General features: G+C 23.9%; 1 protein-coding gene across 1 annotated transcript in view; it reads left to right on the forward strand.

Moving 5' to 3' along the window:
• The window catches only part of LOC136989292 (nephrin-like), a 124,288-nt gene that overhangs the window by 24,081 nt on the left and 74,382 nt on the right, over positions 1 to 25,825 (forward strand). Inside the window, 2 exon segments of the mRNA XM_067287413.1 lie at positions 24,469 to 24,723; positions 24,725 to 24,845. Coding sequence (XP_067143514.1) covers positions 24,469 to 24,723; positions 24,725 to 24,845 — 376 coding nt within the window.

A 25,825-nucleotide genomic window follows, 5' to 3' on the forward strand; every position in this document is an offset into this window, starting at 1 on the left:
ACTATTCGATTTTCTATATAAATTCTGTATCGGAAAGAAATATAATAATTTCTAGTTATTTACCGATCGATCTTTCTATACTTTGTTATTGAAAATTATCGCTTTACAATGAAGATCTGAATAGAAAATTGACTAGTCAATGAATAAAAGAGCTATTTTCATATAATTTATTGAATGTTTTAGTGAAAATCAGTATGGAATTCTTATTACTTTGTAAGGATTTTTGTAGACGATAGAATAGTATGGTGAAAATTATGCTTTTAATAAAAGATTTACGTATAATATTAAATCATAAAATTGTCTAAAATTATTCAGTTTGATTAATGAATCGAAAATTAAGTATTTTAGTGAATTTTTTAAATAGAAACTCGAATAGTAAATAACTAACAATTTTCCTTTTATACGAAGATTTTTATCATAAATCGAATAGAGTAATGAAAATTGTAATGATCTCCATAGAAAATCGAATATCGAATACTGTATATGAAAAATATATTTTTAATAAAAATAGTTGTAGAAAATTATTTTAATTAACTTTTTAGTTCGATTTTCTACAATTTTAAACAGTTTATTATTAAAAGTGAGCAAGTATTATGACATCGTCACAATGCGGGCTGTAATTATTAATCATATTTTAAATTTATTTAATTTAAAATATATGATCGCCACCTCAAATTAGTAGTGTCTTGCCTCTGTACATAATGCTTTTTCTTAGATTACCATTATGACTTTGTTCTTATAACTCCGTTCTGCAAAAATTTTTGAATAAAATCACTGAATAGTTCGTATGTAGTTAATCAGGTTCTCCTGCTCCTATGCTTTCATATTTGATCTCCACTTTTATCTATCTAACTACATTCTTGAGATTAAAAAAGAACAGACAGACAGACAAGAATTCGAACGACAGTGGGAATGTATAGGTCTGTAATTCGAAAATTGCAAACCCAATATACTTTTAGTGAGAATATCTTCATAAAAAAACTTGCTTAACTCGAAGATCTTTACTGAAAATTTTCTTTGTTTAGCGAAGATCTTCATAAAAGCTTTAAATGATCCTGTGAAGATTCACGAACCACTTGAAGACGATCTATTTACAACAATTCGTCTTTAGACAAAGAATTTATAAATTAAATTAAATTTATGAAGTGAAATTTAATCTTATTAACGAAAATCTTAATTTCAAATAAAATATATTTAAATTTATCTAAATTATCGACAAACTTTATGATCTGAATAGCATTAACATTAATGGTAATATATTAATCAAGCGTGATAATTTAAAATACATGCGAAACGATGTTATTAAATAATTAATCTTTTAAAATGTTCTTATTAAAAACATCTTTTAAATTTTGACGTGTAATCAATATGTATCTATATATAAATTTATAGCTAATTTATTACAGAATAAATTCATTTAAATTAACCTTAAAATTTCTTAGAAAATTAATTCATTTAACTTTTACATTTCCGTATAATTAAATATAGAAACAATATTAAATTTTTCTTTTAATTAACTGAGACTCTATTATTATTAATTTTATTAATTTTTTTAATAATTTATAACTATGTTTTATTCAAACAGCTTTATTAATTAAAGTTCTCAATTATCAAACTGATGGCTTCTCTCCTAAGATTTGACACCAATCGATAAACTGAAACAATTTCATGATATTAAAATTAATAAATGAATTGGTAGATAATTAAGCAAAGCAATTTCTGTATATTTTTTCCCTTCTGATTATATTTTTATAAATTTAGTCATTTTTCTCTACTTTTTCTGTCCATCACACTCTACACGAAATCGTTAATATATGAAGTTATTTTTGTAATCGCGACGTGTTTATTTAGTATCATAGGGGCTTAATAGTTTATTCTTGTAATAAATTACGTAATTGATTTTTATTATTTTTATAAGTTATTTCATTTTTTTAAGTAGTTATAAATTAAGTGGTAAAAATGGAAATATTTATAACATTTACCATTTTAGCTTCATGTATAAAATATTAAACTGAATTATTAATTAAAAAAATAAATGTTATTAACACAAAACAATAAATAAAATATTATAAATGTATTGATTTATATTAATAAGAATAAATTAATACAATTTTTTTCCCTTCCCTATCCTCTTTCTCAACCCCTCATTCTCTTCTTTAGTCTAGATTAACAGTTCTTATCCTTTTTTGTTCCATGGTCCCTCTTTCCAGTCAGCTGAAGATCAAGGAACCCTTCTCGGAATAATGTGTTTATATGCTAATATAATATATGTTAATATATGTGATTCTTTCTTAATACAATAACTAACAATCAGTGGCGCGTTACTGCTTCAGGGGTTCCAGGAAAATATGAATTAGGGGTCCCATGCACAGTGTTTACTTCAGACATTTTTCTTCGAGGAAATTTTTTGGAGAAATATATTTTTTTTTATAAAAGATTGGTTTGAGGTCCCTTGTTAGTGGAGCCCCAACCAATTGCCCTTTTTGCCCATAGGATAATGTGCCATTTTTAACAATACAATACATTTAAAATATAGGAAAGTTAAAGTTGATTTTTACCTTTTGAGCCCACAGACCCCTGGAAACTTTGTATAGACTTCTTGGGGGTTCGTGAACCCCAGGTTAAGAATCCCTGGTATGGACCCATGCTAGGTTAAGAACTTTGTCTAGACCTAGGTTCTTAACTTGGTGTGGACCATATGTTAAGTACTCCAGGTCTAGTCTCTTTCCCTTAAAATCTTAAAAATTATTGCTTTACTCTAGAGTATATTTTTCTGCATTACAGTTTTTAAACATGCTAATTGGGCTACAATTTGAAAAAATTGTAGACCTGTAAATTCTCACTACCATCCGTCTCTCTGTCTGTCCTTCCTTAATCTCGAGAATGGTGTTAGATAGGTGAAAGTCGAGATAGATATGGAAAACTTAAGGGCAGAAAGCCTTGATCAACTAACTACTACCTTCTGGTCTAGAACGAAAGTCAGTGATTCAAAATTCAAATCAATTCAAAAATTTTCCTCAGAACGAAGTTACATAGATGTCCGGCATGACTCTGTTGTTGTCAGGAAAAGTATAATGTACAGGGGACACTATTAATATAAGATCGAGAGCATATATTTTAAATTAAATAAATTAAAAATATGATTAAAAATTGCAACTCGGCATTGTAGACGATGTCACAATAAGTAATTGTTCATTAATTAATTAAAAATATAATAAATATATACATTTATATTAATATAAATTTAACATTTAAAAAAATAATAATTTAAATAGATTATAAACGATACAATATACACACGCATTAGAATTTATTATTAAATCAAATGATACATAAAACACATAAACATATATATTTACAGTAATAAAAATAATTGTATTAATAGTTAAATAATTACAATTATTAATGTAATTTATGAGACAATCTACCGTATTATAACATTAAAAATACATCAATATAAATAAACATTTATATTCGTTTAGATTTAATATTGTTTAACTAAATAGTAATCTGAATACACGATAAATGATAAAATTTAAACATATATATATTTATACGTAAATTAAAACTTATCATTAAATGAAATGATAAATAAAATATGCTTAATTAGAATTTAGTTTAAAGCATGGTTAGCGAATCACAGAATAATGTTTAATAAACCGTTAGAACAATTGTAGTGTGAAAATAAATCCTGCTAAATGTCATTGTATTTGATCAATGTCCTTTAATACAAGTTGTTAAACTAGAAATTTTCCTTTTTCTTGTCGTTACTACCTAATCCGTTCAGTTAAGCAGAAATTATCGTGAAAATCAACGTTATTTTCCAACTGGAAAAAAGATCAAAGAAGTAAAAACAGAAGGAAGGAAGTGTATTTAAAATCTGAACAATGTTTCTGCCTTTCTAACTCATCACTTATTTGTCACAGATGCTAGGTTTGGCCTCTTGCTGAGAATGATTGATGCACAGTCATTCAACCTAGCGTGTCGCACATTGTAGGTAGGAACGAATACTTGTTATAATGGAAGAGAAAGATCGCGTGCTGCTTACTGGGGTGCAGAAAAATTTACATTACACACTACCTTGTACCTCTTACCAATCAAATGATCGTATCGTAGTTTTCTAGTCATTAAAGGGTATTATTTTATTACTAGATAGAGAAATTTTAGTAGTTATAATTATGATTTTACTAAAAATAAAAATGTTTACGTCAAAATTACTCTAGAAGATGAATAGGATAATGATAATATATAACGTATAATTCGCGTGGTTTACATTAATTATTTATTATCTAAGATTTATAATTTCTTAAATAAGAAAATTAAATTCATATTTTTAATTTTTTTAAAATAAAATATTAAATATTTTATTAAAAAATATTATTATATTTTCTTTTTTTTTATAGTATTTCAAATTATAGTTCTTTGCTGTTCTATCAAATTTTTTATATTATTTTTTTTTTATTTTTTCCTTTTTTTGGAACTGACAATTGACATAAAATAAGTTTTTTTGAAAGTGAATTTGATTTCTCTATTTTACTGTATTGAAATATTAAAATTATAGAATATATAAGGAATGTATTTATTAATAGAAGCGTCTTATAAATGCAGGAAATTATTCTTCTTATCTATAAAAAAATACTCATAAAACTTCAAGATTAAACCTAACATTCTAGATAAATATGGCGAGCTGTAAGGATATTTTTCTAACAAATATTTGAAATATAAGAATTCTAATTAAAAAACAATTAAATTTTCGTAAAATTAATGTATATATTTTTATTAATTGCTAAAAATTTTGATTTAGAAAATTACATTTTATTTAAAAATATTTTAGTTTTACTAATTTTTTAAAAATATTTAAAAGAAAAAAAAATACTCTGTCTATTAAATTGATATAAGTCAAATATTTTTAATGAGAATTAGTTTAATAAAATGAAAAATGAAAGATTTTACTTTAATTTAGATGTTTTTTTTAGAATTTAAATATATATATATTTTAAATTTCTAACATTAAAAATTAATTCTACACAAAGTTTTAGTGAACAAATAAATATTTTTTTTACGTCAATATCAATCTCTAATAATGCAAATGTTTAAAATTTAATTTTAATGGATTCGATGTTGTTCAGTTTTATTACTAGATAATTATGTAAATTTAAAATCAGTAGAACATTATAAGAATTGCCCGAAGTATTAAAAATAATGGCCTATCATAAAAATTACAACGTTTGAAGACAGTTTTCATAACTTAAATTTTCAAAAGTTTTATCAAAGATTCATCATTTTTGCACACAGAAACAATTCGAGAATCGTTATAAATTTATTAATAATTTAATCTACTATAAAATGTTTATTTAGTTCATTAATTTAATAAATTTTAAAATGATTTAATTGACGAATCTTGTTATAAATTCGTATGGTCCCTTACAGAACAGATTTAATGCTTTGCAAGTCGTGCCACCTTAAGCCATCTTAGTTGTATGAGATAGAGGCAGGTGGTAACACAGATTGGTTCCAAATTATTGTAGATAGTCTTTTACCATCTAACCACTATTAAAGGATGTTTCTCCTAAAAAGCTAAGGTTTGTCAATCACTGTACTCATTCCATTGATCAGACCACAGTAAGAAGGTCAAGAAAGTGGTCTCTTGTTTTATAAGATAGCTTCGAGGTAACATTCTTTTTGTGTGCTTTGTAAGTCAGTAGTCAATGATTTCGTTTGTGATTTTAACACGAATTTTTTTAATACTTAAATGGAAATATATAAATTTAAAAATTCACTTTAAATATCAATAAATTTATCATGTAGTTTACCTTTATAACCTTTTTATAGTCTATTTACGTATTCTACACTACAACTAAGATAATTTATAGTACTTATCATAATAAAATTATAGATTTAGTAATAAAAATAATAGTAGTTATATATATATATTTAATCCCAGCTTTTTATTTGAAACGTAAATGTCGATTACAATCAGTTTTAATGTATGATTTATCGAATTAAACAGTAATATTTAACTTGTGTATGTGAGAATGACAGGTGAATTTAGTTATAATAATATATAATAAAATAAATAACATACATAAATATAGAAACTGTAATAAATTCACTGCATATACCTCACTGTAGCCATGTTCATGGCTTTTTATTTTAAACATACATTTACCTGTTTATGCTTTATTTTGAATACAGGATAAATTTTGACGTTGTTTTTAAGAAAATTAAACATAATTACAGTAAAAAAATACCTTTAATTCTTATAATTATTACTGGATTCGATTAAGAATGTAGTTTATACCGGTAATGTTTATACTCCATTTTTTATTATTTGAAACATAGATAAGTAAAATTTCTCACATTAGTCTAGTAAAAACATTCTCATTTAGCGAGTTATGTTGTGAGAAAGATAATTTAACCATAATTTTTTATATGAAAATAATATATAAGTTTAACAAATTGCTTACATGCAATGTGCAATTTGTCGAGATTTAGAACAGACGTATCTGCAGTAATCCTTACTGTAGCCACTTCTATCGCCACATTTACATATTCCATATTAAAGCTACAGTAATTTATGACATTCTCTTAAACTGTATCAACAATAGAAATGCTTCTAAAGATTACTAGATGCGATAGTTCCTACGATTTTTTTACCTACAGTTTATGTATTTGAAGGATAATAGCCGATTTTAATCAGCATAAACCTTATGGTTTATCCAACTAAATAGTAATATTTAGCTGGTTATCTGTGAGAAATGACAACTGCAAGCTGTGTTCGAGACAATGTATATTCGATAATGATACCATACTGTAATCAGTTAATGCTTTCTGTACTACCCTCTGTATTATCAATCCCCATTAATAATACTAGTGTCTTTTCAGAAATTTAGAACAGCTGACGATTAAACAGACAGTGTTGGGCACAGATATACAATTTGATACAAGTAATCCATTAAACTTCCGAAGTAATAATTTTTTTACATGTTCCATACCATTAAAATAAATTATGATATACAGAATTACGATATTTATAGAACATATAATTTTTTCTGGAATTTTATTTCCATTATTGTCTTTGACATTGATTAATATAATTAAACACGTTGTAAATTACGTTATCATCAATTACTAAAGTATCAAAATAACTTAATTGTATAATTTATAAAACAATATCTTTTGTGTTTTATAAGGAATAAAATTTTTATTAATGGCATTTAATTAATTGAGTAAATTTAAAAGAATTTTTCTGAAGAAAAATAATTGCATTTTCTGCTTATTTATCATCTTTAATTGCTTTATTTTAATCATCGTTTTGTAAATTTAATGTTAAAAATTTCGCTCTTCGAATAATGCTCTTCATAAAATCAAATTATTAATAATAAATATATTTAATACTTTAAATTAAAAAATAAAAATAATTATAAAATTGTAATAAATGTCAATTGAATTTTTCTAAATCTGTATAATTTTTAATTTATTACGGTTGTAAATTAAGCTCATAATTTATAATTGGTAAATTTAATTGCTTCATTTATACCCTAGTTTAATTATCGTTTTGTCTTGCAAATTTTGCACTTTAAACAATAAAATAAATTAAAACAATCGATTTAAATATATTTAAACTTATAAAACTATTAATAAACTTATTTTTTTATGTAAAAAGTTATTGACAAAATAGAAATTTTAATTAATTTCGTTTGGTTTAATGGGATAAGATAATGCAACACGTGAGCGATTTGCTAAGGGGGTACCTCCCGAAGGACTTTCTATGGAAAACTGGTTCCGATTTAGGTGTTATGCACGTGAAGAAAATCCGGAAAACCACGTGGCCAGTTCGTTGGCGAGGCGTGAACCCGCGACTAACTACCAGTGTTTAGTGGTTTTACTCTATATCTCCTAAGCCATTGGTGGGCTGAAAATTTTAATAAATATGAATTATAATTTAATAAGTTTGGATAACTTTCAATTCATTATATTTATTAAAATTTATAAATTAATTAAAACTGGTTTATCATTTGTTTGAATCTGTGTTTAAATTCTTATTTTAATCCGTTTCTATTCAAACTTTTAGGAAAATTAGAAATTTTTGGGGATTAAATTTTAAATTAGACCGTTTTGTAACAGGATACGAAATTAGAACAGAAATAGACGATAAAGCCATTAAAGTTTAGATATTATCAAACTATTTAGGAATTTTCTATAAAGTATTATTCAATCATCAGAATCTCTTAAATTTTCATTATTGGTCTTCAAAAGTATGTATGATGTACAGGGACAAGACACTACTAAAATCGAGATCATATTTTAAATTTATTTAATTTAAAATATATACTCCCGATTTTAGTAAATTAAATAAATTAAAATATAATGAAAAATTGCAGCATGGCATTGTGACGATGTCATAATAGTTTTTGCTCGTTACAAATAGTAATTGATAAAATAAATAAAAGGATATACACAATGGTTTAATTGTTTTTACTTCAGGTTTCCATTCTTCTTATATATTGACTAATACAACAAACATTGAAAGATAATTCCAGATATTAATTCCCGGTGCAACCATCATTCATTGCAACTTGATCGTGCAGAATTAAATTGTTTCAAATGTTATTCAATTAGCCTGGAAATGCACTTTATGTTTTTCAATATAATCTTAGCTATGAAATTATATACCTAATGTTACAAATTAGGTTAAATAAATTAAATTTACGGTATAATAATCACCTATTGAAATTATATTCAGGTAACTGTTCTGAACGTCAAAAAGATAATTTAATTACACACCATCTTCTACATTGTGAAAAATTTAATTTATTTAGAAAAATTCCTTTCAAATGATTGTTATACAATATAAATATGTAACATTTCTAAAATGTTTATTGTAAATTAAATAGAAATATAACTTGTAATAATTATAAAGTTCTAATTTATGTTAATAATTATTCTGTTTATATTTTGTATTTCTATTTTGTATTCCAGGTAAGGGGATTTCTCGTGTATCTTTAAATAAAAAAAAATAAATAAAATTTGTTAATTGTAAAATAAAGTTTGTCATTAGTTTTATTAAGTAATTTTGCATTATTGATAATTTCTCTCGTATTGGTTACTTATACACTAAACTCATAATAAATTATTCACTATTCTTAGACACATACATATATAGAGAAAAATTATATTTTTAAATATTTAATCTCATGTATAATTTAAAAAAATAGATAAATTGCGAAATGAATAAAACATAAATCCATTCGTATCATTTCAAATTTTATTTAAAATAGTTAACTCGAATTAGCAATTCTTTTATAGAAAACTGAAAAAGAATTTTTTTTTTTTTTTTCGATTTTTGGTAGATACTTTTTATTTTTATTTGTGAAATTTTATTAAATATATAGGAATTTTTAATGATTTTATTAATTAGAAAGTTGCTAACTTAATAAAATATAGTTATGTTCTGTTTTATTTTATATTATATAAACATAGGTAAAGTAATAAGCGTAGGCGTTTTATACTTGATGCTTCTTTTATATATACAATAAATTGGTTGTATGTAATTGGAAAAATATTAGTAAAAGTTTAATTAAAATAAAGTTTTTTTAATTGTGGATCATCAATTCTTACTTTTTAATGTTTTATGAATGGTTTTCTATTTCAAATAAATTTAACAGCTTATAAATTATTTTATTTCGTTAGAAATAATACAAACAAGACAAATTTTAAGAAATTTTATCTGAAATTTCAGCTTAATATTATATCTAATTTATTCAGAAATTTGGCATTCATAGGCTCTTGGTGTATGTAGGATGAAGCTTAGAAGTACACTGCTACGAAAAATAATACAATACAAAACAACACAAATAAGAATTTGTATTGCTCAAGGGCACAATATCTATACCAGTTAATTTGTTTATGTTGTTTACATGCATTAATTTATCTATGGATATATTCATGAATTTGATTGTAGACTTCTATTTCAGAGTATTTCCTTTTTTTTCAAGAGTTTACTAGTAGAACTTGATATATTCACGGGTATGTTATTTATATAAGTTTGCATTGTCTAAATTTCTATCGTTCATAGCATTTAGTTTGTTTATGGGTACTTAATTTGTCCATGATTAATAATGAAACATAAAACATTCACTTTGATCATAGTAACTTTACGATCATCAAATTTGTTTATTGGCAAACTTATCTATTCGATTCTTGTAGCCTTCTTCTGTCTCAGGGTTGCAACTGATAAATGATGGTCCTTCAATGATCACGGTTCCTTGCTTTTCTCAGACTTCATCTTGTCTAGTCACTTATATATCCAGCCCAGGTTATTCGAGGTCTTTCTCTTTCTCTAGTGCCCTCAATCTTTCTCTGAATTACAGTCCTTAAGATTTCCATGTTTCCTCTTATAAGATGTGGTGCAAAAGCAGTTTTCCTTTCATTATGCTCTCTAGTAAGTATCTTTCTACTATTACTCTCTTTAGCACCTCTTAATTTGTGAACCTTGTCCATCCAACTGATTCTATTCTCCTCAAGGACCACATCTCGCAAACCTATCCTAACGCATTAATAATTATATCTGGTTTGTTTATAAACTGAATTTTATTTTATAAATTATTATTTCAATTATTCACTTTTCGTTGGTTAGTATAAAAAAAGAAATTAAAATAAAAATATTTTAAATAAAATCTTAAATATTAATCTAGGAAATAATGACAAAACTTTTATATATTTTCAACTCCATTAAAAATATTTTTTAATTGTGAAACATTTTAAAATTAATATTGAAAGTTTATTTTAAAACTGCTGTAATCATTATCTTAATTATAATTATAATTATTTATTTTAGTACTATTTTTAGGCAAACTTTATAAACATAAATAAAATTATTTTTGATTATGTAGAAAACCATTTATTACAATTTTTACTCCCAAAATTTAATTTTAAATTGTGTAAAATATTCAATAAATAATTTTCCTGGAATTTTATTATTATTATGAAAATCAGTAAATATTATTATTGAAGTTATAAAGATTATGAAATTAGGTTTGAATTTATGAAAAAAAAGGTAAACTTTCTCATTTCTGTAAATTGTTTCCTCGTGTTCATGATATTCATGAGCACTTCTTCATTAGTTACTTTACACATAAACACATGTTTCTCCATAGATTTGTTATGGACAATTCTTTATGGCATGTTGTTTACGAGCATCTGTTTAGCCATAACTATTTTTCATGGGCATTTCTGTGTTTATAATACTTTGTAACCTGTTTATCCATAGATATTTTTCTTGAAAAATCCTTTGTTTATGTCATATAATTTATGGTCATGAACTTTACTAATATGTATGTTATTTATACTCGATAGATTTTATCTACGAAACAACTGCCCGAAGCAATAAAAAATATTTTTTAAAAAAGAACAATAAAAGACATTAATCGAAAGGATAAAAATCAATATTAAAAAATAATATACAATAATGGTAAATAAAATCTTCAAAATGTTCGTGACTAGTAACTGTAAATCTCGGCATTTTCTGGTTGATGTGGAAAAGAAAAACATAATAACACTTCAAAAAATACGTTGTTGGGGTCAAGCAACAAGGAGAAAAATTAGAATTACATTTTTTTCGATTTTAATCGAGATTTTGTGAATTTTTTAGATTTATCTTCCAATCAAAACGAATAAAGTACACTCAATAAATATGATTGTATTGAATATGGAATATTTTACAAGTTTATGTTAAATTACATAATTTAATTATTAAAAAAATATATAAAGAACATTATTTTTAAAAACTGAATAAAATATAACGTACTTTAAATATACAAAATTCTTACAAATGAAATAGTATTTTCATAAATTGGATTACTTTTTGTTTTGAACTAAAAGTTTAAACGAATATTGCATTACAGGAACTGAAATATTTTGCATGTTGAATATATAAAGTTTGGAGTTTTTAAGTTATGACTTTTTATATTCCAGGTTATTTTTATTTATCCCTCTCTCTCTCTCTCTCTCTCATATAAAGAATAAAAAAGAAATTTTATAGGATTATTTTCCATACAAAGAAAACAAACTAAGTGGTTTATAAGACTGTTAGACAGACTCGAAAAATCGGAAATATCATTATATATTATTTTGAAGAAAACAAAACAAAAATATATTTAAAAAAATTATTTTTGACACTGATACATAAATTTTATTTACTAAAAAATTCAGTTTTTTAATGTTTTAAGTCTAATTAATAAAAGTTCTTCCATTAATAGACTAATAACCATTAAAATTTTTAAAATATCTTTAATAAAAGTATTTTTTATACTGATGTATACTTCACAATCCTACTGATACACAGTTTATATATTGTATAAGACATTCTTACTCCATGATATCGATAAGATTAAGGAAGAGAAGTTTATTTGGTATAAAATTGTGTTAAGTAATCCAGAGATAAATAATTGTTTGTTTACCGATTTACGTTTTACTGTTAAGAATTTTTTCGTACAGAATGATCACCAATATGCGAGCTACGATTTATGCAACGATAAATATCATATATGATCATGAGTTATTGATGAGAGTCAAATCTATCTGTAATTTCACAAAATATAATTATTTACAACACGATATTTACGTCTGTAATTATTTTTTGAAATTTACTAAACAAGTTTAAGTTTATATTAAGACAAGTAATCTGTCAATATTAATTAGAACGAAATTGTTAGTTATATTATATTTAAAATTAAATTTCTGTATTAAAATATCACGCATAACACCCGTAACAAAAGTGACAATCCGATTTCCAAAAATAAATTGTTAGAAATCGGATTGGAATACTGATGTATGAAATTTATTAAGTGAAAAATAAATAAATTATAATTCAAATTAATATATTTTCCATACTTCCACATTCACCATATCTGTTCAGTATCCTACTGGGACCTCCTCTCCTCCTTATCTTCGCTCTCATCCTCTTACTCTCCTCCTTTCTTCAGTCTACATCCTTGAGTAAGCTCTACCCTCTAATAATAATTCAAATTAATATGCTAATTCTATAAAATGTTTCTATTGATACTGACTACCAAAATAAATTCAAGAGAATAAAATAAAATTTGAAAGGTTACTAGATATATATATATATTGAAAATGTTTTTTTTTCTAGTGTGTAAAGAGCATAATGTGAATGAGATTGAACATTGATTTTTATTTTTATTTTATCATTTGTCAGTTCACTTTGTCTGGTATATGTCATAGAGTAAGCGATTTCGAAATTGCTATATTTATTTTCAGAATAATCTATATTATTTATCACAAAATAATTTTAAAAAAGAAATCAGTGAACAATAAAAAAAGAAATACAAAATACAACTGCATAAGAAAAATATACTTATAAAAGACAAATAATAAAGTATAAAGCGAAACAATAGAATAAATTTATACTTAAAGTACTGTACCTTTATAGTTAAATTTTTAAAAAATTAAATGATGAATCGAACAGAACATTAATTTTACATAAGCAAAAACTGTATATAAATTTAATTAAAACAAAAATAAAAATAAATGATTACATATTCAAGTATTGTTTATTGAGTTTAATAACACAAGTAATTCCTTTTTTTCCAATTAAAACTTTGATAAAACATTAATTTTTTATTATATATTCTAATTAAGAGTTTAATATAATTTATTTAAATGTACTGTACACATAATTAAGCAGTTAAATATGTTTAAATTTAATTTAATTAACTTTAAATTATTTATTTATTGATTGATTTAATAGCATTTTATTGAATTAAACATTTAATAATTTATTATTTTGAATAAATAAATTGATTAAATATTTTAAAACATTATTAATTTTTCAAAGATATTAATTTAAATTTATTGTAATTATATTATAGGCTTTTGTATATTAAAGGAAAAAAAAATAGCGATTTTTCTGAAGAAGTTAATATTAATCAAGGTTTAAATTTTTAGTACATAATTACAATTATCTCATTAATAAAATGTTAACCTTATGTCGTATTCCTGAATACAAATATATGGTTTAATAAATTTATTAAGTGAAATTGTTTTTAGATCTGAATTTTTCCAGACTAAATTTTGTAAATTTGGCAAGAAATACCTTTCAAAATTTTAATATAAAATTAATTTTTACGCTAAAATAAACTCAAATTTAAATTTATGAATTAATGCAAATAAAGTTTAATTTGAAATTTTATATTTTGAATTTTCTTTAATTATTTAATTGTACAAAAATCTTTCGAGCTTTGAAGTATAAAATTTCACTAAAAATTCTTTAATCTTACATATTAATGTTTGAGATTAAATTTTGTGAATTTAGTTAAGGAACTCCTTTAAAATTTAGAAAAAAAATTCAGTTTTAATATTACATTAAACTCAAATATAAAAATAAAATACGCAAATATTTTAAAAATTATTAAAATTTGATTTTGTCAGTTTTTAAATGAAATTTTAACAGGCAAAAATCTTAAATTCCTTTGAATTCTTTTGTTTTGTGAAATTTAAAATATTTAAAATTTTGAAACTAAACTTTCATAAATTTTAATACAAAATTCTTTTAAAAATTTAGAGAAAAATTTAATTGTAATATTATAATAAACTTAAATTTATAAATAGTGACAATCAATCAATAGACTTCAATCACTTCTATAGACTTTCGGAATTTAACCACTTTATTTGGGGAATAACGTAGACTAAAATTTTATTAAAATTTTTTCAAATTTTTGCTGTAAAATTAACTGAAATCTTTAATTATTCGAGATGTAAATTTTATGAATTTCGGATAACGCACGCACTTTACATAAAAATTAATTTTTATGGTATAATACGTTTAAATTTATAAATATATAAATGTAAATATCTTAAAGGTTCATTAGATTGAAATTTTTGAATTTATTAAAATAAAATTTTAAAAGCAATAAACTATAAATTCTTCGAATAATTATGTCATAAAATTCCGAAATTTTCAAGGAATTGTTTCTAAATTTGGATAGAAAATTTCTTTAGACATTTTTAAAATAATAAATTTAAATTTAAGAAAAAAAAAACAAATCCAAATAACTCAAGAGTCTATTAAAATAAAATTTAAAAAAAATATTACGTTATAAAACCTTCAAAATTTAAAATTCGAGAAATAAATTTCACAAAAAAATCTTTTAAAAATTAATTTTAATAATGTAATAAATTTATAGCGACTAATACAAATAAAACTATTAAAATTTTATTTATCAGTTTATTAAAATTAAATTTTAAAGCCGGAAAAAGAGGAAGAAATTGTAAATTCCTCTGTTTCTAACGTTATAAAATCTAACTAAAATATTCATTTAAAACCCTCTTGAAGATTTTAAAATCAGCCAACATTTTCATGTTCTTACGCTTATTTATTTTTAAAACACAATAAAATTAGTGTATAGTCCATAAAATTTCAACAGTTTCTTACTCACAAATAAACATAACATATATAATAGGATGGTAAATTAAACCTTCCAATTAAGAAAGTTTGTTTAATGATTCATAATATAAGGCACTTGATGGCCAGATATACAAACTTTTCATTTGAAGGCCATAAATAAAAACATTATACTATCATAAAATCGTTTTAAGTAATCTTCTCTTATATTTTCAAAGTTCCTGATTAAAAATTAAACACGTCTTAAAATTTCCTCGCAGTATGTTTAACTCAACTAGATTATAAAAGAGAGAGGAAAAAAATTGGGAAATTTTAAAGAAATTCCTTGTAGTTATTACATGTAAATGTAAATATGTAAATTAAGTCCTTATGTACAAGAAAGGATTATCTTAAGTAGTTTATTTTAACTTATTTTCCATGCATAATAATGCTAATCTTTAATGTTTACCATAAATATGTCGTAACAAATCCATTTTAATACTATCTAGCAATTAGAATTTGTTTTTTTTCCTTCGTGTTCTTGATATTTTTACTAAACTTTGTGTTTTTTATTGGTATGAAATACATTTTTATTTATTTATTTTTTAATAAAAGAATGGTTAGAAAAATTTTAAATAATCTTTACTTGTGTAAAATTATTTTTTAGAATTACAATTCCACATTTATTTTGCGTGTTAGAATTGAATTCCTCATTTCTTTTGCAGCATGGAGTCACAATCCCATGTTTATTTTGCACCTCAAAATCACAACTTCATATTTATTTTTCACTTTATAATCACAATTCCTCATTTCTTTTGCAGCTTAGAGTCGCAATCCCATGTTTATTTTTCACCTCAGAATCACAATTCCATGTTTAGTTTTCAGTTCAGAATTACAATTCCGTATTTATTTTGAATGTTAAAATCACAATTCCATTTGTTTATTTTGCATGTAGTATTTCTACACAGTATGATAAAAAATAAATAAACAAAAATGAATTAAATTCACAGCATGATTTACACGAATAGTTATATTCATTTATTAGTTACTACATTAGAAAATTCATACACCACTGACTAAAATGACTTTTCCTTTTGCTTAAAGATGAATCTACAACTCAAAAAATATGTAATATTGATTATTTATTAAGTCAATAATTCAACAAATTAAATCACTTCTAAAAATGTTATAGGATTTTCTCAGATCATGAATTTCAAAAGAGAGATTTAAAAACTTAATTGATTCATTTCTTATTCTAAATAAGTAATTTTATATCTTTACAATGTATTATAAGAAACTTCACTAATAAAAGATTTATAAGAAACTAGATAAAAATCGATAAGTATTTTTATCCTCAGTCATCATCACTTCTCCAATTTTGTAGACTTTTTATAGAGGCATAACTTCTGACACCCTCATATAGGGATTCTGTGTCTACATCTCTACATTTATTTTTATTTTTATTTTATTTTATTATTAATCCTCTTATATTATATATATTTTTTTCTTATTTTATTTTTAACTTGCACTTATTTTTTGATCATTGTTAATTGAATTGTTCCGGTTTCTTTACAATATATGAATGAGTCACGCTCTACACGCAACTTTATTCTTTGAATTATTTTTAAAAAATAAGAAAAAAATATATAAATTATATAAAAGAACACACACACCACATATATATATAGCTTTTAATAACATAATTTACATAAATTGTAATTTATTTTTACATTATAATGTACGTAATTTCTATGAAGTGGAACTTCATTTATTTTTTTATCTGCTCTTTAAAACAAATTTATTTATATAACTATAGTAATTTTATTGTATAAATTCTAGATTTTTTGTGGAGATTATATACATATTTTTTTCTAGAATTTAAATTAATTTTTTAGTGCAGGAAACTAACTTACTAAATCGTAACACGCTTCTAATACGTATTGTTGAATAATTTATGAATAAAATTTTAATTATTCTTTCTACTTAAATAGTTTATTGCTTAAAAATTAAGCTTCTCAACCGATAGTTCTCAAACTCTTTAAGAGTTGGGAACTGTATTCATGATTAATGTTACATTCTCCAATTCACTAAAAGGGGGTCAACTAAGTAAAAAAAGGTTGAGAATCACTAATCTAAAATGTAAAAAAATTACTGTTCTAGTAATAACGATTCGATTATCTTTACTAAGTTACATCAAACAATTCTTTTTCTGACAGATCATCAGATAATGATGATAAACGATTATAAGTGGAAACGGAATGATATAAGATGATTTTCTTTTCATTAATATAATTTTTTTTATCCCATCATCTTACGACATTTTCTTATTTTACTGCATATTATATTATTTAATATAAAATAATTCGGATTACCTTTCAGTTAATTAATAAACTAAACTAAATTTAATTGTTTTTTTATTGTTTAACGAGTAAAAATTATTGTGGCATGATCACAACGCTGAACTGCAATTTTTAATCATATTCCTTATTTATTTAATTTAAAATATATGCTCGCGATCTGAAATTAGTAATGTCTTGCCCCTGTACATCATACTTTTCCTGATGACAAGAGTCGTGCCAGTCATCTAACTGCATTTTGGGGGAATTTTTGAATTGAAATCGTATATAGTTAATCGGGCCTCCTGCCCCTAAGCTTTCCGTATCTAGTCTTGACTTTCATTGGGTTATACTGTTATATGCGGGTGAAAATCTTATGTAATATACTGTACATGACATTTCCAATTGTAAAAATTAAATAAAAAAATAAAATAATTATATCTAACATTGTTCCCGAGATTAAGGAAAGATAGACAGACGGACGGACGACAGTTGGAATTTACAGGTCAATAATTTTTTCAAATTACAGCCCAATTAGTCAAATGTACGCTAGAAACTAATTTCGTTGGAGGGGAAAACACTTTCTGTTTGTTTGTTTATTTTTATTTTTAAAGTGACATTTTCATTTCGTTTAAATAAAATAACATTAACTTTATTTAAATTAATTAATTATTTTTCTTTCTTTTTAAATTTTGAATTTATTTTTATTAATTTTTTTGGGAAAATAATATACATCCAAACCGCAACTTCTTCCTATTGAAACGACTTTCAGTATAGCTTTGAGGTATAAATTATTGATCTATTTGTTCCTTTCACTTTCTGTGTTACTAAATCCTCCAGGAGCTTATAAAATAACGATTTTGGATTTGTGTACATTAATAACATTAATTCTTTATTTTTTTCTTTTCTTTTGTATTTGTTTGACCTCTACAAGCTTGAAACATATTCTTCTGGGAGAGATCATACTACATCAATATTTACAAAATGAACTAATTATAAAAATTAACATAATTTTTGACATATATTTACCTTTAACTCGTTACTTTAATTATGTTTAAAGCTGTATAATTTATTTTCTCTTAATATTATATCGATAAAATCGTCTTCGGTTATTAAATTATTGATTAAAATGTTTTTAGTATGTTTCATTTTTTTCAATTTAATAAAAATTAATTTATTTAATTTATTATCGAGTTATATATATATTTTTAATCCTCTTTATCATCCCCTCCTTCACTTCCTTCTTTTGTCTTTTCTGAACCTTGAGTAGGCTCTACCTCCTGGAAATATTAATGTATACATTCAATATTCGATTTAACGTAACCTCTGAAATTGGTATTAAATTGGAATGTGGCGCTAAACCGAAGTATCTCGAACAATAAAAAATAGCTTATACAAGTCTGAGTTTGAGCGCTTGAAAGTTACTTAATTTGGTGATAATTTTGTTTTCATTGGCGCTTTAAGAGAGTAGACATTATATCGAAGTTTGACTAAAACTGGAAAAATTTTTAATTGTACGTTGTATTCATATGAACCTACAATATATATATATATATTATAATAATAACATTAATTCTTTATTTTTTCTTTTCTTTTGTATTTTGTATTTGTGTGATCTCTACAAGCTTGCATATATATTATCTGTATACAATATATATATATATATATGTAATAAATATATTTCATAAACTTAAATACTTATATATTTATATAAAAATTCAATTGACTTTTTATGTAAATATTTAAGTACTTTTTCTTTTTAAGTCCATGAAGTATTCCTACTTTTAAAATGAAATGAAATTTAGAAATTTTTGAACAATTAACAAAGTTAATCAAGATATTTTTCTAGTAAACAGGCATTCAAAAATTGGCATATGTTCCAGAAAAATGACGGCGACGAATTTTGCAACTTTATCTTCATACATGTCATACAAAATTCATGAACGTATAAATTATCTACTTTCAAATTTAATCAGTGATTGTAATTCTAAATTTCATATATAAAGATTTCTTTTTTTTTCTCTCTCTCTCTTCCTCCTTTCTGCTCTTTACTTCTTGCTACTTTCAATTCTTTCTAACATTTTGTATATATATATATAATTTTAAATAAAATCTTTTCAGTAGTCAAACTTACGAAGAAGAAAACAAAAATTTCATTAAATAAGTTTGCTGGAATTCTGAAAATTGTTTATCGCAAACATTTTTCAAGTTCTAACAATTTTGAATATCTTTACTGTTACATTTTAATTTAAAAAATAAAATAAAAATCTTTAACAAATTTAATCATAAAAATTTATATTGATAACATTCCATTTTCATTATTCAACCTTACAGAAAAAAATATTAATTTTTATAATATTAGCATATATATTTATATAAAAGATAACTTTATGCATCTTGAAGGAGTATTCTTTACTATAAAACGTGAAGGAATTTGTAATTAAGATGAAAAAGAAATGTTAAAAAATTACAGTTAGAAATGTTATTTCCCAATATTTTCGTTCCATTAACTTAGATTCCTTTACGCTTTAATTTTAATTGCAATAGTTTGTAACATGTGAATACAAATATTCTGATAATCACGACATGTGTCATGCACGAATATCATACAGGATTACCCTCATTATTGTAGAGCGGAAAATTAATTTTTACGATGGTAAATGGTATCATAATTTTTACTATGAACAAATATTCAACACACGTACAGTAGATACTTCACTAACATTGCTCTCCCTCTCCCTTTCTCTCTACATCATTCTCCTTGAATTTGACGATATAATGTTACAAATTTTAATTTATTTTTCTTATATTTTTTATTTAAACTTTAAATAAAAACGTAAAAATTTATTTGGCTATTTATTTTTTGACATTTAAGTAAGTACCATTACTTAAATGACGTAAAATGACGAGTGTTTTCATCATTATTTAAGTTGAACAGTTAGAAATTTTAATTACTTTCTTAGGGTATATTTTTATAAAAAATTTTAAATAAAAATTTAATTATAAAAATTTTAATTATTTTCTTATATTTTTATTTAAACTTTTATATAAAAATATAAGAAATTTATTTATTTATTTAACATTTAAATAAGTGTGGTTATAAACTGTTGGTAAAATGGAGAATGTTTTCACTACATTATACTCTTTTAATTGAATGATTGTAAATTTTAATTATATTCTTATAGTTTATTTTATGTAAATTTTAAATAAAGACATAATAAAATTTATTTTTTAACCTTTAAAAGTGAGTATCATTACTAACTGATGGTGAAAAATGGAGAGTAATTTCGTTTTCTCATCTTATATAATTGGTAGTTGGTAATAACTCGAGGTAATTAAAATTTTTATTTGCCTGCCTTTAATAAGAGTACATTCTTCTTAAGAGAATTTGTAATATATTATTATATTGCAAGAAATATTAAGTATGTATTCTTTAAAGGCTTGAAATTACAAATTCAAATTCACGTTTTCTCGAATCATTATAAGATCTAACGTATTTTAAGTAGAGTAAATGAACGAATGATTTACGATCGTACTATTTTCTCTTTAACAAACCTTATAGTTAAAAAAAGAAGAAGAAAAAGAATTCTGCTCACGACTAGTGCTACATAAATTGTGGAAATTGCAGAAATATAACTTTATGACTTACAAGAAAGGAAGTATCGTAATGGATAGAAATGAAAATCTTAGACAATGTCTCCAAAACTACTCTTGCATTGCGATGTAAACTATCCAAAATCTTCCAAGCAGAATACCTATAAAACTTATCTCTTATACAATAAAAATGTTATTTGCTAGCGGGAAGTTTCAGTATGTCATTATATTCTGAAGTTTATCTATTTATGTAGTCTCTTCTACCAAATACATTCATCTAGATATAGAGTAATTGATGCTAAAACGTATAAGAAATCAATACATCTACTAGAAAAATGATGAGATATTTTACAATTTTCTTGAAGTGTTACTTAAAATATATAATTATATTATTAAAATCAACGTAAATTTATACTATGTGAATTCTTCTTCTTTCCTATTTTATTGTAATTTTTATGTCAAATATCTACAGATGTTTTTTGCTTTTGCTATTTTCATAATTCATTAGTAAACAGATTTAGTTTATTATAAGTTTTCCTCGTTTGTGATAACGTATATAAATGGTTAAAGACATTAAAGAAAATTGTAATGGTTACAAAATCGAGTTCTGAATGAAGTTTTGTTGAACAAATATTAACCGTCAACGGTACAAAAGGTAATGATCCCGATAATGAATGTAATAGAAGTATGTAAGCTCTTAACATAAAGAAAATTCACTTTGTTTTTCATAAACGGATTACAAATTTTATTTTATCTTTTCTGCTTCACAATTTAAATATTTCTTCTACTTCGTTTACGGAAATAAATCCATGATTTAGAATTTTTTCTGAGGAGATTTTTCGTTCCATTATTAATATAAGGCTTACATTATATTTACTAATTAAAAATTGATAAAAATATAAATTTCTGTATAAAAGTAACAACTTTTAAATTGTTTTTATGAGTGGGAGTTTCTATTTTTATCAATTTATAATTATGAATTATCTTACGGATAAATGGTTCCATTTGAAGAATGAGCAAATCAATCTGAATTTAATGGAATTAAAAAAATAATTATTTTAAAAATATATTTATATAAAATAATCTACAGTTTTTTTATTAAATCGAATTAATATTTGTTTTACTTGTATGCGGTGGTGTTATTTTATAATACCGATTTTAACAACAAACGTCCTTAAACGTTTGCTGTAAATTGGTGTTTGTTATATAAATGATCCTCATTTTACAACAAACATTTACAATGTTTATTGTAAAATGATGATCATTTATAATTTCCTACATAATCCACATTTTAAATACTTTAACTAAACATTCTGTGATCATATTACTTGAGATGTAACATAATTCGTCTGCAATACATTCAAACAAAACATATTCAGGGAGGGGTGAAAGGGGCAAATACCTCCCGTAACCGAAAGCATATGTAAATAAGAACTTTTTAAATCTATGTACAAAAAATTGTATATAAAGGTGATGTATTCAGATATCATCATTGGAAAGGATACCATCAAAATAGATGTCATCATATTGATAACAAAGCTTATATTTATATAATAAACATCATCAAAGATTATAATTAACTTTATTTTACAGTATTAATCTTGTAACATCATTAATTTATAATATTGTCTAAACTTTTCTTCTTCATTCCACTGTAGGCATCTATCAAAAACACGGGGTGCTTTGTTAGTTATTTATATAAAATAACCAACAAAAGCTTTGAAATTTTTATTTGAAAAACCTTACAAATTTTAAAGGTAAGAATGAAATGTTGCATATAAAAATAAATGGCATAGAGTAAGTGAACAAAGATTTTATTTATGGGCTGTTTACAAGTAGGTTAACTCAACTATTCATGTATGGCCGTGTTTAAATCAGTATTATATGACATGAAATTACACTTTAGTAAGAAAAATATATAAAAATGATAGTCGAATTCGATTTCTTTTTTAATAGAAGATAAAAATATGAGTTCATCATCATTTAAGTTTTAAGTTTTTTCTTTTCTTTTTTATTAAATAGCAAGTTATTTCATTCGATTATAGCTTCTATCTTTACTTCTTCTTATTATTTTTTAACTTCGATTGACTTTCTATCCTATCTTTTATTTTCTGGTCACCAAACTAATTCCACTTCAATTTCTGGAGAATTTAATGCTTGATTTAAATTAATCAGTACAAGTATTAAAGATATATATAAAAAAATTACAAAATTTTAAAAAAATCAATAGAAGTGTATATATGTAATCCTGTGAAGAATTTGACATAAAGATTTATATTAATTAATAATTAAAATGGTTGAAAAATGCGTTTAAATCTTTTTTAAGATATTAAAAATGTGTAATTTTATTTAGTAACTTTTCTAAACGTTTTCCATTCTGAGAGCACTAAGAGAATCTTTATAGAAGGCACATTATGGGTTCGGCTAGGTCCACAATAGGGCGGTTGGGTGATGAGGGATGACCATAAACTAAGCCGACAATGGATCGGCTGGGTGATGAGGGATGGACTATACACTAGACCCACAATGGGGGTGAGAGATGGATCACCCTCGAAAAATTGCTGATTCAATCTCTGTCCCCAGAGTGGCAGATTGTCACCTTAACCACTCGTCCTTCTGGTATCGCTTAATAACGTTTAGAAATTACCAAAATCTTATTATAATTGTTTAATAAGTTAAAAAAAAAAGAATGAGCATTAAAATTATTTCCTGTTTACATTTCGCTTAGTAATGTTTTAAATGTTGTTAAATATCGTTAAATATGTTTAAAATTGCTAAAATTTCACTAAAAAACGTTTAAAAATCTGAAAAAAATGATTATAATTCTTTATTAATTGTTTTCCTTATTGTTAAAATGTTAGAAATGACTTAAAAATTGTTTTAAAAATATTTATAAATATTTAAAACTTAAAATTTTATTATAAATACTTTAAAAATTACTAATATTTAATTTTAAAATGCTTAAAATAATTTTTAAATTATTGCAACTGTTTAAAAACTGTTTTAATTTCATTATCAATGTTTAAGATGTTAGTAAAATGTAACTAAAAACGCTTAAAACATATTAAAACTTGATTTAAACATCTTAAAAAAGTTTTAAACAAATTTCTGACTTTTTTTAAATTAATATTTTAGAGAACAATTTACATTTTATTGCATTTTTCTCATTTAGAATTTCTTCAGACTGTTTTCGGAATCGTTGGTAACAAAGTATCTTTGCCATGCAACATATCTTCTCCTACCGAAGACGATTCGGTAAGTCTAATTTTGTGGTATAAAGACGAAGCAACAACCCCTTCATACAGTCTGGATGCTCGAAGAGGTTCTTTAAATCAAGCACGTCATGCTGCAAGCGATGCCCTCTCCAATCGAGCTTACCTCAGTATAAGCGAGTCGTCCTGCAACTTTGCAATTGGATCCACTTCTTGAAGAAGATGAAGGATTCTACAGATGTCGCGTTGATTTCAAGAAAGCCAGAACACGTAACTCAGATGTCATTCTTACTGTTCTTGGTAATTGAATATCTAGTTTTTTTTTATTTCTTTTATTTCTTTAGAGGTTCGTTATTGAAAAATGTTTCCAATACCTTATTATCGGATTTACAGTCAACTTGAAGAAAAGTACTTATAACAAGTTTCGTCAATATATTTCTTCAGAAATCAAATTACAGAATTCGATTATCTTATTAAAGAATTTCGTTTTCTAATTTATATATATATATTATAATAATAATCCTAAAATAAGTTTGATACATTTATATATATAACTTATATTTTCTTAACCTGTATGATACACGTTTACTGTGGGATGATACACATGCTGTAATGTGTCGTAAAATAAAGGTAGAATTACATTCTACACGACATTAAAAGATTACAATTTTAAAATTTAAAGATATATCTACTTTCTGAATTGGTTCCTTTACCTTTCTATCAGAAAATAAAGCAATTATTCTTATTATTTTATTCTCTAGTTACGTATTGACTTACAAAAGTTGAAAAAATTTAAATAGGATTTAATTTAATTTAAACATTAAATATCCCTTTAAAAAATATATAAGAATATTTCTTAAAGTATTAAATATTAATATTATAATTCCCATATAAATGATATATAAGAGCGGTTCTTATATAGGATCGATAAGATGATTATTTTTAATATTCTTTCAGTAAATTCAATATATTATATTGAAATTTAGATAAAGTGTATAATCAGTTTAGAATAAAAAAAAACAGCTGATAGAAAGTTAAACTTGATTAAAATTCGTTCATTGATTATAATATTGGAAAAAGGCCAAAGTTATAAGGGTTTAGTGTGCAAGGCTCAAAAATATAATTCTCTGATAAATCGCACGGTTTCTTAGAAATTCTCCTTCGCCACTTCACAGTATAATCGCAGAAAATGCATTTAAATCGCTTATGCGGACAGTGACTGGATCCACAAATCAGTTTGAAAGGAACCACAGTCTGGCATTTGATGGTGGTTGGAGATG

The sequence above is a fragment of the Centruroides vittatus genome, unplaced genomic scaffold, assembly GCF_030686945.1.
Source record: "Centruroides vittatus isolate TY-2023 unplaced genomic scaffold, ASM3068694v2 scaffold_464, whole genome shotgun sequence".
NCBI classification, from domain to species: Eukaryota; Metazoa; Arthropoda; class Arachnida; order Scorpiones; family Buthidae; genus Centruroides; species Centruroides vittatus.